The sequence below is a fragment of the Perna viridis genome, chromosome 14 (assembly GCF_037379345.1).
Source record: "Perna viridis isolate PV_CMFRI_1.1 ecotype Kerala chromosome 14, ASM3737934v1, whole genome shotgun sequence".
In the NCBI taxonomy this organism is placed as follows: Eukaryota; Metazoa; Mollusca; class Bivalvia; order Mytilida; family Mytilidae; genus Perna; species Perna viridis.
This window is the reverse complement of record NC_142458.1, coordinates 13629732-13645129: the sequence shown is the minus strand read 5'-3', so window position 1 is coordinate 13645129 and position 15398 is coordinate 13629732. Positions and strand designations below refer to the sequence as shown.

General features: G+C 30.7%; 1 protein-coding gene across 4 annotated transcripts in view; it reads left to right on the top strand.

Moving 5' to 3' along the window:
• The window catches only part of LOC148598295 (uncharacterized), a 22612-nt gene extending 7214 nt beyond the window's left edge, over positions 1 to 15398 (top strand). For 3 of the 4 annotated variants that reach the window (XM_088560701.1, XM_088560702.1, XM_088560703.1), the window contains exons 3-11: positions 707 to 1039; positions 1667 to 1735; positions 2118 to 2150; positions 3340 to 3390; positions 4424 to 4459; positions 10218 to 10286; positions 12939 to 13007; positions 14291 to 14358; positions 15196 to 15398. In XM_088560701.1, the coding sequence (XP_088416827.1) occupies positions 707 to 1039; positions 1667 to 1735; positions 2118 to 2150; positions 3340 to 3390; positions 4424 to 4459; positions 10218 to 10286; positions 12939 to 13007; positions 14291 to 14355 (725 nt within the window). In that variant the 3' untranslated portion in view covers positions 14356 to 14358; positions 15196 to 15398. Of the gene's footprint in view, positions 1 to 706; positions 1040 to 1666; positions 1736 to 2117; positions 2151 to 3339; positions 3391 to 4423; positions 4460 to 10217; positions 10287 to 11569; positions 12527 to 12938; positions 13008 to 14290; positions 14359 to 15195 lie in introns of those variants that run through there. The other variant, XM_088560704.1, reaches the window with a different exon arrangement.

The following is a 15398-nucleotide window of genomic DNA, read 5'->3' as shown; positions in this document are numbered from 1 at the left end:
AAGAAGTAGGATAAATTTAATACAGAATTCATACGTTCAATGCCTTTACCTGATGTGATTCAAGTGGCTATCAATTTGAATTCAAAATTACACTTGGAAACAAGTTTTGAAAGTATTCCAGATATAATAAAACACAAAAAACAAACACGCAGTAACTCTGCAAAAATGTTTACTAAGTAGATGTATCTGATTCTATTTTTGGATCTTTGAAACTTATACCAAGAAGTTTTCTAAACTTAATCGTTTGGCTCCATTTGGGTTCACTTCGATGAAGTTGTTTCTACATGGAGAAAATTATAAAGAAGTATCCAATAATCTGTTAAGATGCAAATTTTGATCGTTCCCTCCGCGGGACTCGAACTCGTACTGCTGTGACATCTATGGCAACACCGCCTGCACAAAGTCCAGCGCCCTATACCACTTGGCCAGATATACATGGAAAGCATACATTCAATTCAATGGCATAAGTGATTTTTCCAAAGAGCCAACATAAGCATGCCAAATTAAGTAGAATCAAACGAGACCAAGAAAAATGACTTCTATGTGAAGATACTACTGCTATGATATTATGATTCAAAAAGCCAAAATAAAGATGTTTAAGCGTTAACACATCTGTAAATATGTTAGCTGTGTCGATGGTTTAAATTGATAATAAATTATTTTAATCCAATCCGAGTTTTTATTGTGCTCATATAATTTCTTCCAGTTATAAGCGGTGCAAATCCACAGATGTCGTTCAGTGGCGTTGTAAAGGTACTTGAAAATGGGTCTAAAGTATTTTATTTTAAATGCAGTGCGAAACAAGTCCCTTGCAACGGTTATGTGGAATTTTTGCAAAACGCAGTATCAATTCATGCTTTGGTCTTCAATGAATTTAGCAAAAATAATTGTTCAATGAAAGAAGGAATATGTTGGGCATCATCAGATGGGAAAGAGTATTCATGGATCTACCAGTTTTCACAAGAGAGCAAAAATTTTTCTTGTCATATGTATTTTAAAGACACAGAAGTCACGGAGGTTATTCAGTACAATGGAACAGGTAATGTCAGTTTAAATACTATTAAAATAAATTAAACCATGTTGTAGACATCAAATACAAATCACTATTTAATTGAGCAAAAAGGTTTTGATATCATAGCATTTTTCCTATGCACACTGCTGGTTATGTCATGATAGGCAGGTCTTTCAACCAAACATGATAAAAAAAAAACACGTTTTGTTTGTTTGTTAGTTTGGTGTTCTTGTGGTTCTTTTCTTTGGGGGGGGGGGGGTTAAGATCATGGTTTTAGTTGTTGATTCGATAACAGTGATTGTACAACATATCGATAAATATATAAATGTTACAAATTTCGGTAATATGCACACTTGTTTGGCACAGTAACTAAGCACTTAGGTAGGTCAAGATTCAAAAGTAAGCATATGTAAGACTTGGTCAATCAAAACAAGATAGAAATAGAAAGCCAAATCAAACAACGATGAGTTCTAGCGAAGTATGTCAAAGAAGCCATAAAATTGTAGCCTCGTGTTTAATACAAGGAATGAAGCATGGGTGTTTTAGGGTTTGTATGTTATGGAATTTTTCGGTAGATAATATATGATACATAATTTTAGTCTGTCAAGTCTTACTACCGCAATGGTGAATAACTACTTCAATATACTGTTCCAGATTTTACTAATCGTTTAGAACAAATGGATAATTATACAACACCCAAATTACATACAACGACACAAACAGGTATGTTCATTTAATCATAAATACTTACTTCAGATCAAAATTTAACTTGTTTAATTTAATTCTACTATAAAAACCTTTACCAGAATAAAATGGCGTAGTTCAATTAAGATATAGTTCAATGCTAACTTACATTTTTGTTGTTTCTTTAATTGACCTATTACCATACAAGGACAAAACGTATTATCAAATATTTCTAAATATAAGGTTGTGTCATCCCAACTCTATTTGGACCTGAGGAGGCATCTTCCGTACAAAAAGTGACAATCGTATTGCGATGGCCTCTCTAGAAGATAATTTTTTCTTATACAGAATAAAGTTTCCTCCATATTACAAATATCTTATTTATATTCATCAACTTACATATCCTTATTAATGTTTTAAGGGAATGATAAGGAAAAGGAAGCTGAAGTTCCATGTAGGTATTTCTGACATGCTTATTTTTATTATATATTTATTTGATGTATTGTTTTATTATTAAATTTTATATTGTCATTACGTTTTTGTGTTGTATTGCATTGATGTTATCATTTGCCTTTTACATGACGTAAAAGAGCAATCAAGGGAAACAAGATTCTAACAAAAATAAAAAGAATGTAATCCAGGGACAAAAACAGATATGGAAAACAGATAAACTGAAATAATACATAAAAAGTAACAAAAGTAAAGGAGCAATTAGGACTCCACTAAAACTTGAAGCATGGACCAGATGCACCGGTAGGGTTAGCGTCCTTTCTTGCCCATAAAATGTCAAGTCCGGGGTAGACGAAAGAGGAAAGGAAAACTACGACACTTTGAATAAATACGTTTTCATGGTGCAGATGGATACACCGTACCAATCCACGAGTTCATGATGAAGACCATAAAACTTCTGTAGTGAAAACGTTAATATTGTAGCAACATAATCCTGTTCCAGAAGTCTAATTGTAAGAAGTTTAGCGGGATACAAAAGGTCTGCGGATTTACGGCAAGCTCGGGCATAACGAATGAGTTGTGATATGAAAGCTTCATACACAGGTGCTGAAGGGATATTTACTTTCACATTCAGTTTTCATTATATTAGATACATTTACCTCTAATTTTTTATAGTGGACGTACACAAATGAAGCTATGGTGACATGAAAAGCACGCATTCTGAAAAAATCATTATATTCGGAGTGGTTTTCTTATATTCATGGTGCTATATAACATAACTATTTCCAAGGACAATATCGAAAGAATGCGTTCTTGTATGAGAACAATGACAGTTTTTAATGTTTGTTATGTTTTGCTTGTGATTTGGGTTTGTTTTTGTCTTTTTTTTTTTTTTGGTTTTGTTTTTGTTTTTATTTTATATTCTGACGTAAACAGTAAATCAGACATTAAGTTGTTTAGTACTTTTCTGATGATTTGAACAATGAGCAATGAACCCTGTTTCAATTTAGTTCGGGAACGAACAATATTCTGAACATTCTAGCAATTCTGCATTTTACAGCGTCAATAACGGCATTATGTTATTCACTTTCAACTACAGCTAAAATTTGTGATTTACTTATTAATATTTATTGTTTTTGTTTGTTTGAAATGACATGATACATTACTTAACGAATAATGTTTTACCCTTATAGCATATGTACCAATATTGGTTATTACAGTATTCATATGTGTACTAGGATTCGGTAAGTATAGCTTTTATTGCATTGAAATAAAACTATGGCTAAAACGACTTGAAATTATCCATAAATTCAAGGTTTAGTGAAACAAACCCGTAGTGATTTCAATAAATTATCTTAGGAGAAATATTATTGAATAAGCATAACTACTAGACCAAACCAAACTCAATGCTAGAAATATGCTACATGTTTTGTTATCATTGATTCATCAATAGCTGTGTGGGTATTTCCTAACTTTCATGCCATGTTCTCTGTCATATGTCAGTTGATGCATTGGATTCTAATCCTTTTTTAACATTTCATAGATAATTTATTTCAATTTCCGACAAGCCAGAGTATACCACTGAACGAACCCCTGTTAATAGGGAAAACCTTTTTTTTCGTTGAACAAATTCCTAATAAACACATTGTTTACTTTATTATTCATTTGTAAACTGGAATTGCTCAGTGTTTTTTTATTAATTTCGTACCCGCTTAAACAAAGGATTGAATTGAACTTTCAAGCTTTATTACATATCTCATCATCTCGTGACTTCTTTGTACATGGTAAAATCAAGGTCTATATACTTTTTACCACACTGAACAGCCAAGGTTTTAACACGGAAGACCAGAAAATCTTAAAATAACTGCTCTGACCTTTAAGGCGATGTATGTTTTTTAACAATAGGCTTCCCTTATTTATCATTTACAATGAAGCCTTTTCATAAATAAATTAATCTTTTGTGGGATCTTCATCTGGATAAATGTTAGAATTGAATGTCACCGGCATATATGCATATAAAGGTGCTTCAAAATGTTCATAATAAACACCAATTTCCTATTAGCATCAGCATCAAACAACGACATTAACCAGTTTTGGAAGTTAATTCGAAACTTCAGAATGATATATATATATATATATAATACAAAAAAAGACGTCATTTTCTTTTCACTGGTCTTCAACACCTTCCACAATTCAAAAACAAATCAAATCTAAAGCAGAGGTATTTTTATATTGTTTTTCATTAAAATTGTATTTTTCTGTATGTTTTCTTTTTAGTTTTGTATAAAGCCTGTACACGAAAAAAAAAGCAAGGTACAGTATGTAATCATTTCCAGTATTTTGATAAGGAAAAACATATTCGGGATAACTTTGACATTTTTTTTAAATAGCAAAAGCTGAACTTTCATTTGTACAGTATCTTTCGCAGGCCAATTCCTGATGCAGGGAGATAAACCGTAAGCTATGTGTAGTTTGTATTTCGTGTTGTGTTTCTTAATAGTTCCCAGACCCTTTCTATTTTTTATGAGCAATTCGGTGGGTGTTTCTAGAAAAGCAGAGGACGCTTACCCTACCGGTGCACCTGGTCCATGCTCCCAGGTTTTAGTGGAGTCAGAGTTGATCATTTGCTTTTGTTACTTTGTATGTATGATTTTAGTTACTTTATGTTCTTTGTTGTGTATGTCTGTTTTCCATGTCTGGTTTTTGTCCCTGGATTGCATTCTTTTGATTACTGCTATAACCTTGGTTCCCTTGATTACTCTTTAATTCCGTAACAAAATCACATCTAAAGTGTCACTACAATTATGAAAAACAATTGAAATACATTTATTTTCGTTGTACATTTGTTTATTTATACAATTCGTTTTATTTATATGGCTGACTCTGTCCCACATGCAAGTATCACTAGAATACAGTTTCGAATATGCAATTGTATGGACAAAAATTAATAGATACTGCATGAACTGTAATAATAGTTTGATTATTTTTTCAAAATTTCCAACACTCCGCATACTACGTTTTAGCTACTATATTATATGTTCTTTATTATGTTCATTTCAAAGCATAACACCTATGTAAATGCAAAGATGGTGAAATATTCTTACGTCCTACGAGGATACTGACCAGCTTCTAATATTAGAATAATACTATCTACTGGCCTTTATCGTAATACAATTAGAACATTAAAGAAGAAAAAAATGCTTATCAATACAAAAGGTTTTAAAAAAGACAGTTTGTGTTTAGGTTTATAGTATAACAGATAATATTTTTGTTTTGGTTAATGGCTTTTCTGTTTGAATAGTATAGTGTGGGTTATACGCTTGTTTGTTCACATGCTATAAGTGTTGGTGACGTTTAAAATGTCTTCATCTAGATCAAATCATTATTATAATATCTAGTATGTATCAAGCCTTTTTGTCATAGACGTTTGACGGTCTTTTTTCGATGTCATAGATAAATTTTATCCAATTTTACAAATTTCACAAGGGGGTATTTAGTAAGGGACGAATAAACGTATTGTATATTTTCCTTAAAATACCTTTTCAGTGTGAAATTAAGTTTGCATAGATAACGAGCTATTTTGAGTTTTCATTTACATTATATAAATAATACAGTAATCTATCCAGACGTTTTCCGAATATATAACAAACATCAACATACTACTTCACTTTAATCAAAAAGGATATGATAATAAAAGAGTAACCAAGGATACCAAAATGCTCGTGGTGATCAAAAGAAAGTAATCCAGGGACTAAGACCAGTTATGACAAACACACACACACACACACAATTATAGACATAACATAACCAAAATAATACGTACAAAACAAATTACATGAGTAGCTCGGACTCCACTAAAACTTGGAGCAGACCAGATGCACCGGTAGGGTAAGCGTCTTTTGCTTTTCTAGAAATACCAGCCGAGCTGCTCATAAAAAAGTCAAGTCCGGGGGAGATAAAAGAGGAACGGAAAACTATGACACGTTGAACAAATCGAATCTCATGGTTCAGACGGAGATACCGTAGCAATTATGATAACGATCATAAAACTTCTGTGGTGATGTTTTTGCTTTTATCTGCAAAACGTATTATATCCAATGTTAATTATCAGAGGTAGACATAGAAAATAATAGCATTGATAAGACCTATACTGCCACTACTCTCTCCAAAGAAGAGAAAGTGGAAAACAATAAATCTGCGCTCTCTTCTATTGGTCTCTATACCAAGGACGATGGTTGTGATTTACCGCCCTCGTAGACTTCCTACAATTAGGCTTCTGGAACAGGGTTTTTGTTGTACAAGATTGAAGTCCTCGTCATAGAAGTTTTATGGTCATCATCAAGAATTCGTGGATCGTTACGTTGTATTTATCTGCACCATGAATCTGATTTGTTCAACGTGTCATAGTGTTCCTTTTCTCTTTTTTGAACCCCGGACTTGACTTTTGATGCGCCACTCGGGGGACGCTTACCTTGGCGGTTCACCTGGTTCATGCTCCCAGTTTCTAGTGGAGTTCGAGTTGCTAATTTACTTTTGTTACTTCGTATGGATAATTTCAGTTACTTTATGTTCTTTGTTGCGTTTGTCCGTTCTTTGGTCTTTTACCTTGGATTGCATTTTTTTAATTTCCGTTTAAATCTTGGCTCCCTTAATTACTCTTTGTTACGGAAAACTCTTTCATATCGTATGAATTGTGATATAAAAACTCCATACGCGGGTGCTGAATGGATGTTGACAGGGATGTGAGGAAAGTTGACACTAGGGGTATGAAAGGTCATCGTGTTTGTCGTATAGTTTATTCAATAGTTTTCCTTATCATCGATCTCTAAGTGTAGGTAAAGATATGAGGCTGACTTCACAGCGTCTGTAGTATCGAGTATCTCAGGTACTTTTATCCCACGGCCGAGGCTACAAATTATACATTCAATTCAATGTTGTGAATGTAGTCCGCTTTCAATATTTAGTTCCTTTCTATCTTTCTTACTTTCTCCATTATTTTTTACCCGGCATCATTTTTTATTACTACAGCTAAAATTATTATTTAATTATATTTCACACAATCAACACTACCAAATATGTACAGTATTGATTATCAAATTGTAGTAAAACATATTATTTATAACGATTGCATCTGTATATGTCACCGGAGCACAATGTCGGGATGTCTGTTATTCTTATTTGTGCTTTTTTCGGGAAATCAAAAGAGAAGAATTTTAATTCAAACATGTATCTAAACATGTAAATATATAATTTCGTATTAAACTGACACATCTAAAGATTGACATACTTTTCCAAATTAAACCTCAATTTCATAATTAAAAATCAATTATCAACTGTTTATTTTGATAAACATTATGAAGAGTGCCTCAGTATAAGTAACGGAAGCAAACTAGATAACAAGTCAGGATGTAATTTATTATTAATTAATCCATGAAATAACTTCACGCTTCAAGTAGCATTTCTGTCCCGTTTTATATTTTAACATACTTTGAGAAATGTCAAATACAAAGCTACAAATTCAATTTGATTTTTAACATCAAAAGTATTATTTGATATTGAAATGTCGATCCAGACTCTGCCAATTCAACCACAATTTTATACTTCAAAGTTCAATTAACAACTTTAAATTTTGAAAACATAATGAAAGAAACTTAACTTCCTTTTTCTTTCCCTTTGGGAAATGTAAGCGTAGCTGACAAAGTGAAGTATACAACATGAACAATGAGCTAAAAGATGTCTTTAATGAATACTAAAGAAAATGAACAAAACGGTTTGAATTTGGCATGTGATAACTGTTGCAAAATAACCTACTTACCGTGTGATTTACATCCATATTCTGAAGTCAGTCTTTGTTAACCTTTCAGTCCATAGTCTACCGTCTCTGTTTTGTTTAAAAGAAATTCTCCCTTACCGAAACTATTTTGTGTATATTAATCTCACTTAGCACAATCTTTCTTAATGACATCTAGTTAATCTTGTTAAGGGGCAAGGTGTTGACCGTTTTCATCTTGTTGTAGGTGATATCTTAAAAACCGTTATACCTGGAATGAAATTTTTAGAATATAACATTTTTTCTACTAATTTTTTTTCACAGCCTTGGAGGATGATTACAAGAATAAGTGTGATAAAGTCTTGTGAATCAAATTTTGATTTTTCAAAATCCAAGAGACCTTCGGTGGTTTTATTATTTCAGTTATTTATATTTATTTTGATTCAATCGACCACATATCTACTATTAAATGTTCAGGTCTCCTTTTGGCGAAGCATTAAAATTCCCTCCCATTTTTTTTATGGCTAGCATCTGTAGATGACCTGTAGGGTCATGCGAGCTATTGTCATCATTGGATGTTTGTTGTCCAGCCATCGTGTGTCGTTTGTATGAAAACTTCAGAAAAAAACTTGGCACAAATGTAGCTGAAAACCGTATTGTTTTCATTTGTAAAAAAAAATGCATGACTGCTGTCTACAAAAATAAAACAAAGCATCAATTGACAGATAATTTGCTTATATCTTGAAAATCATAATAGATAGAATTAACATGACGATTGTTTTTTTTTTTTCTGTTTTTTTTTTTTTTTTTTTTTTTTTTTTTTTTTTTTTTGTTTTGTTTTGTTCATTAAGTTTGTTTTCCAGTGGTCCCTTATTCTTGATATCAATGGCAGTTTTTAAAGATCTTTTCTTACGATTTACTATCTAACATTTCAAAGAACTGATTATAAAACATAAGAAAATAAGTAGAGCCAGCCAAAAAGTCAAATTCACCTTTCCGAGTAATAAAAAGAAAAATATCAAGTGAATTCTTAGTTAAAATAATTTGACAATTCTAACATCGTTGGGAATTTTTCAAACCTTTTTTTATATTTCCATTGGTGTCATGAGACATAGTAAAATCAACCACAATTAACAAATAAAAGGTTTTGCATTCATGTTTTCTAAAAAAAAAAACAATTTCTAATTTTCGGTCAAATCTTCGCATGTGTGTTTGAAAGTAACTCAACCATGGGCCTTCCTTAGGATTGATGTTTTCTTAAATCGAACGTAGACGAAAGGACATATTTGTGCGTTAGTTGTTTGTATTTAACATAGGACACATACACAGAGATTTAGCAATGAATATTAATTTTGCATTAAGAACACTTTTGACATTTTTTTACATTATAATCAATATAAAAAGATAAACATGACTGGCATTTTTGTCTTGACTGTGATGTTGCAACTACTGTATGTCAACACTAACTCCTAGAAGATGTATGTAAAAAAAAACAATTCAAGATTTTACCTTTCCGGATTAAAAGTTAAAACAAAAATATTTAAAAAATCCTAATATTGTATTTAGAATGTTTTGACATCTCTTTACATCAAAATCAATGTAATAAGATAACATGACAGGTTTTTTTGTCGACATTGTGATGTTGTGAGTACTGTATATGAATGAACTGTGTTGTTAAACATACAATCTTAGAAAATATGTGTGAAAAAACAATTTAAGACTTTACCTTTTGAGTAATAAAAGTTAAAACAATAAAAGTTGAAAAATGGTTATGTTTTCTACTAATTTGCAAGTGTTGTTGAATAATCATTAGTCTGCCAAAGTTTATCTGTTTTAATTTTTTATTTAATTATCCATTTTTTTTTTTTTTTTTTGGATTTTTGTTTTATTTGTTTTTGTTTTGTTTGTTTGTTTTTTTTTTTTCGTGAAGTCAATAAATATTAATACTATGTTCTCCATATCAAGATCTTCATAAATATCATATTTAAACAAGATTTTATGAATAGAAATTTCCTATATACCACATTTATGGGTCACAGTCAATTTTGACAGGAAAAAAGGCCAGCTCAATCGTGTGAATACTGTATGCGGTGTTATTAAATCGGGAAATTTGTGGAATGTTGCAGTAAATAATGCCTAAATAATAAAGTATCCAATGAGGATAACATCCCACTCGAAATCTTTCATATCTTTATTAACTATGTAAAACTGTCTTAGTACCACGGATAAGATTGTTCCATATTACGATTCTTTGTGAAATCAACCACTGAATAATTATTCATCCATCTACATCTCTTACAGAAAACGTAAACGGAATTGAAGACTTGAAAGAATATTCTGACGAAACTCAAGGATTCAAAGAGTCAAATGGTAATGCTTATAGATAACCTATTTGTTGAGTATGGTATAGAGGCAATATTTAGACCGAATTAAAGCCATGTATCGATAAGTATAGGTCAATAAAAAATGTCCCTTGATTTGATTCCAGCTGTTGACTATAATTATGTAATCAATCTAGCCCGATGAAGACAAAAATAGGCTCATATTTCAATTTACATTTACTAACTGTTACAAAATACTTTATTTTAACTTCATCGTGTCAGCAATTGCCGTCACATAGCATACTTCGTTCGTCAATAAGCGCTTGGTCCAAATGTTCCCAATGCTTCAATAAAATTCTGCTCTTTCTTTTCAAAAATAAACAATTTCTAATTTTCGGTCAAATCTTTGCATGCGTATTTGAAAATGAATCATTAAAAAATCTAATCAGTGAGTGTTCCTTAAGACTACGGTCTTCTAAAATAGAAAGGAGTTGAAAGAACCTATTTGTGTCGTTAGTTGATTGTATTTAACGTTCGACACATACATATAAAATTAGCAACAATTATCCATATTGTATTTAGAAAGTTTTGACATCTCTTTACATCAAAATCAATGTAATAAGATAACATGACAGGTTTTTTTGTCGACATTGTGATGTTGTGAGTACTGTATATGAATGAACTGTGTTGTTAAACATACAATCTTAGAAAATATGTGTGAAAAAACAATTTAAGACTTTACCTTTTGAGTAATAAAAGTTAAAACAATAAAAGTTGAAAAATGGTTATGTTTTCTACTAATTTGCAAGTGTTGTTGAATAATCATTAGTGTTTGTCAAAGTTTATCTGTTGTAATTTTTTATTTAATTATCCATTTATTTTTTTTTTTTTTTTTTTTGATTTTTGTTTTATTTGTTTTTGTTTTGTTTGTTTGTTTGTTTTTTTTTCGTGAAGTCAATAAATATTAATACTATGTTCTCCATATCTCACATCTTACTTTTTCATAAATATCATATATAAACTAGATGTTATGAATAGAAATTTCCTATATACCACATTTATGGGTCACGGTCAATTTTGACAGGAAAAAGGCCAGTTCAATCGTTTGGATACTGTATGCGGTGTTATTAAATCGGGAAATTTGTGGAATGTTGCAGTAAATAATGCCTAAATAATAAAGTATCCAATGAGGATAACATCCCACTCGAAATCTTTCATATCTTTATTAACTATGTAAAACTGTCTTAGTACCACGGATAAGATTGTTCCATATTACGATTCTTTGTGAAATCAACCACTGAATAATTGTTCATCCATCTACATCTCTTACAGAAAACGTAAACGGAATTGAAGACTTGAAAGAATATTCTGACGAAACTCACGGATTCAAGGAGTCAAATGGTAATGCTTATAGATAACCTATTTGTTGAGTATGGTATAGAGGCAATACTTAGACCGAATTAAAGCCATGTATCGATAAATATAGGTCAATAAAAATGTCCCTTGATTTGATTCCAGCTGTTGACTATAATTATGTAATCAATCTAGCCCGATGAAGACAATAATATAAGCTCATATTTCAATTTACATTTACTAACTGTTACAAAATACTTTACTTTAACTTCATCGTGTCAGCAATTGCCGTCACATAGCATACTTCGTTCGTCAATAAGCGCTTGGTCCAAATGTTCCCAATGCTTCAATAAAATTCTGCTCTTTCTTTTCAAAAATAAACAATTTCTAATTTTCGGTCAAATCTTTGCATGCTTATTTGAAAATGAATCATTAAAAAACCTAATCAGTGAGTGTTCCTTAAGACTACGGTCTTCTAAAATAGAAAGGAGTTGAAAGAACCTATTTGTGTCGTTAGTTGATTGTATTTAACGTTCGACACATACATATAAAATTAGCAACAGTTATCCATATTGTATTTAGAAAGTTTTGACATCTCTTTACATCAAAATCAATGTAATAAGATAACATGACAGTTTTTTTTGTAGACATTGTGATGTTGTGAGTACTGTATATGAAAGAACTGTGTTGTTAAACATACAATCTTAGAAAATATGTGTGAAAAAACAATTTAAGACTTTACCTTTTGAGTAATAAAAGTTAAAACAATAAAAGTTGAAAAATGGTTATGTTTTCTACTAATTTGCAAGTGTTGTTGAATAATCATTAGTGTTTGTCAAAGTTTATCTGTTGTAATTTTTTATTTAATTAACCATTTATTTTTTTTTTTTTTTTTTTTTTTTTTTTTTTTTTTTTTTTTTTTTTTTTTTTTTTTTTGTTTTGTTTGTTTGTTTGTTTTTTTTTCGTGAAGTCAATAAATATTAATACTATGTTCTCCATATCTCACATCTGCCTTTTTCATAAATATCATATTTAAACAAAATGTTATGAATAGAAATTTCCTATATACCACATTTATGGGTCACGGTCAATTTTGACAGGAAAAATGCCAGATCAATCGTTGTGATACTGTATGCGGTGTTATTAAATCGGGCAATTTGTGGAATGTTGCAGTAAATAATGCCTAAATAACAAAGTATCCAATGAGGATAACATCCCACTCGAAATCTTTCATATCTTTATTAACTATGTAAAACTGTCTTAGTACCACGGATAAGATTGTTCCATACTACGACTTTTTGTGAAATCAACCATTGAATAATTGTTTATCTGTTTACATCCCTTGCAGGAAACGTAAACGGAATTGCAGGCTTGAAAGAACATTGTGACGAAACTCAAGGATTCAAAGAGTTTAATGGTAATGCTTAAAAATAACCTTTTTGTTGAGTATAGTATCAAGGCAATACTCAGACCGCATTAAAGCAGTGTATAAATATAGGTAAATAAAAAGGTCCCATGAGTATTTTCCAGCTGTTGACTATAATTATGTAAACAAGCTCGACGAAGAAAAAATATAAGCTCATATTTCAATTTACATTTACTAACTGTTACAAAATACTTTACTTTAACTTCATCGTGTCAGCAATTGCCGTCACATAGCATACTTCGTTCGTCAATAAGCGCTTGGTCCAAATGTTCCCAATGCTTCAATAAAATTCTGCTCTTTCTTTTCAAAAATAAACAATTTCTAATTTTCGGTCAAATCTTTGCATGCGTATTTGAAAATGAATCATTAAAAAATCTAATCAGTGAGTGTTCCTTAAGACTACGGTCTTCTAAAATAGAAAGGAGTTGAAAGAACCTATTTGTGTCGTTAGTTGATTGTATTTAACGTTCGACACATACATATAAAATTAGCAACAATTATCCATATTGTATTTAGAAAGTTTTGACATCTCTTTACATCAAAATCAATGTAATAAGATAACATGACAGGTTTTTTTGTCGACATTGTGATGTTGTGAGTACTGTATATGAATGAACTGTGTTGTTAAACATACAATCTTAGAAAATATGTGTGAAAAAACAATTTAAGACTTTACCTTTTGAGTAATAAAAGTTAAAACAATAAAAGTTGAAAAATGGTTATGTTTTCTACTAATTTGCAAGTGTTGTTGAATAATCATTAGTGTTTGTCAAAGTTTATCTGTTTTAATTTTTTTATTTAATTATCTATTTATTTTGTTTTTTTATTTTTGTTTTATTTGTTTTTGTTTTGTTTTTTTTTGTTGTTTTGTTTTGTTTTGTTTTTTTCGTCAAGTCAATAAATATTAATACTATGTTCTCCATATCTCACATCTTACTTTTTTCATAAATATCATATTTAAACAAGATGTTATGAATAGAAATTTCCTATATACCACATTTATGGGTCACGGTCAATTTTGACAGAAAAAAATGCCAGTTCAATCGTTTGGATACTGTATGCGGTTTTATTAAATCGGGCAATTTGTGGAATGTTGCAGTAAATAATGCCTAAATAACAAAGTATCCAATGAGGATAACATCCCACTCGAAATCTTTCATATCTTTATTAACTATGTACAACTGTCTTAGTACCACGGATTAGATTGTTCCATACTACGACTTTTTGTGAAGTCAACCATTGAATAATTGTTTATCTGTTTACATCCCTTGCAGGAAACGTAAACGGAATTGCCGGCTTGAAAGAACATTCTGACGAACTCACGGATTCAAGGAGTTAAATGGTAATGCTTATAGATAACCTATTTGTTGAGTATGGTATAGAGGCAATACTTAGACCGAATTAAAGCCATGTATCGATAAATATAGGTCAATAAAAATGTCCCTTGATTTGATTCCAGCTGTTGACTATCATTATGTAATCAATCTAGCCCGATGAAGAAAACATAGGCTCATATTTCAATTTACATTTACTGTTTCAAAATGTTTTACTTTTAACTTCATCGTGTCAGCAATTGCCGTCATATAACATACTTCGTTCGTCAGTAAGCACATTGTTCTAATGCTTCCCATGCTTCAATAAGATTCTGCTCTTTCTTTTAAAAATAAACAATTTCTAATGTTCGGTCAAACCTTTGCATACTTGTTTGAAAATAACTCAATGTTTGCTTGTTCTCTTATCTTGTTATTTTGATTTTTGAATTGTGTTGTTGTTGTTGCTTTTTTTTTATTTGTTTGTATGTTTTGGTTTTTGTTTTTGTTTTTGTTTTTTGTTTTTTTTGTTGCATTATAATCAATGTATAAAGATAAACATGTGACAGGCAGTATTTGTCTCTTCACTGTGATGTTGCAACCACTGTATGTCAACGTCAATTCTTAGAAGATGTATGAAAAAAAAAACAATTCAATACTTTACCTTTGCGGGTTTAAAGTTAAAACAAAAATGTTTAAAAAATGGCTCATTAATTACCAGTGTTTTTAATGATCTCAGTAAATTTGTCATTGTTTTATTGTGTTGATGTGTTTTTGTCAAATAGATAAATATCAATTATATTTTCTCCGTGTCTCACTTCTTACTGTTTCAGAAATATTGTTTTAAAAAAAAGAATTTTTAATTTTAGGTTAAAACTTTATACGATTGTTAGAGAATAACTCATAAAAAATCCCATCGGTGAGTGTTCCATAGGATCACAGTCCTCTGAAATGGAAAGGAGTTGAAAGGACCTACTTGATTGTATTGCACATATAAATTTAGCAATGAATATCTGTCAGATATAGAAAGTTTTTGACATCTTTTTGGATTAAAATAAATGTAATAAGATAA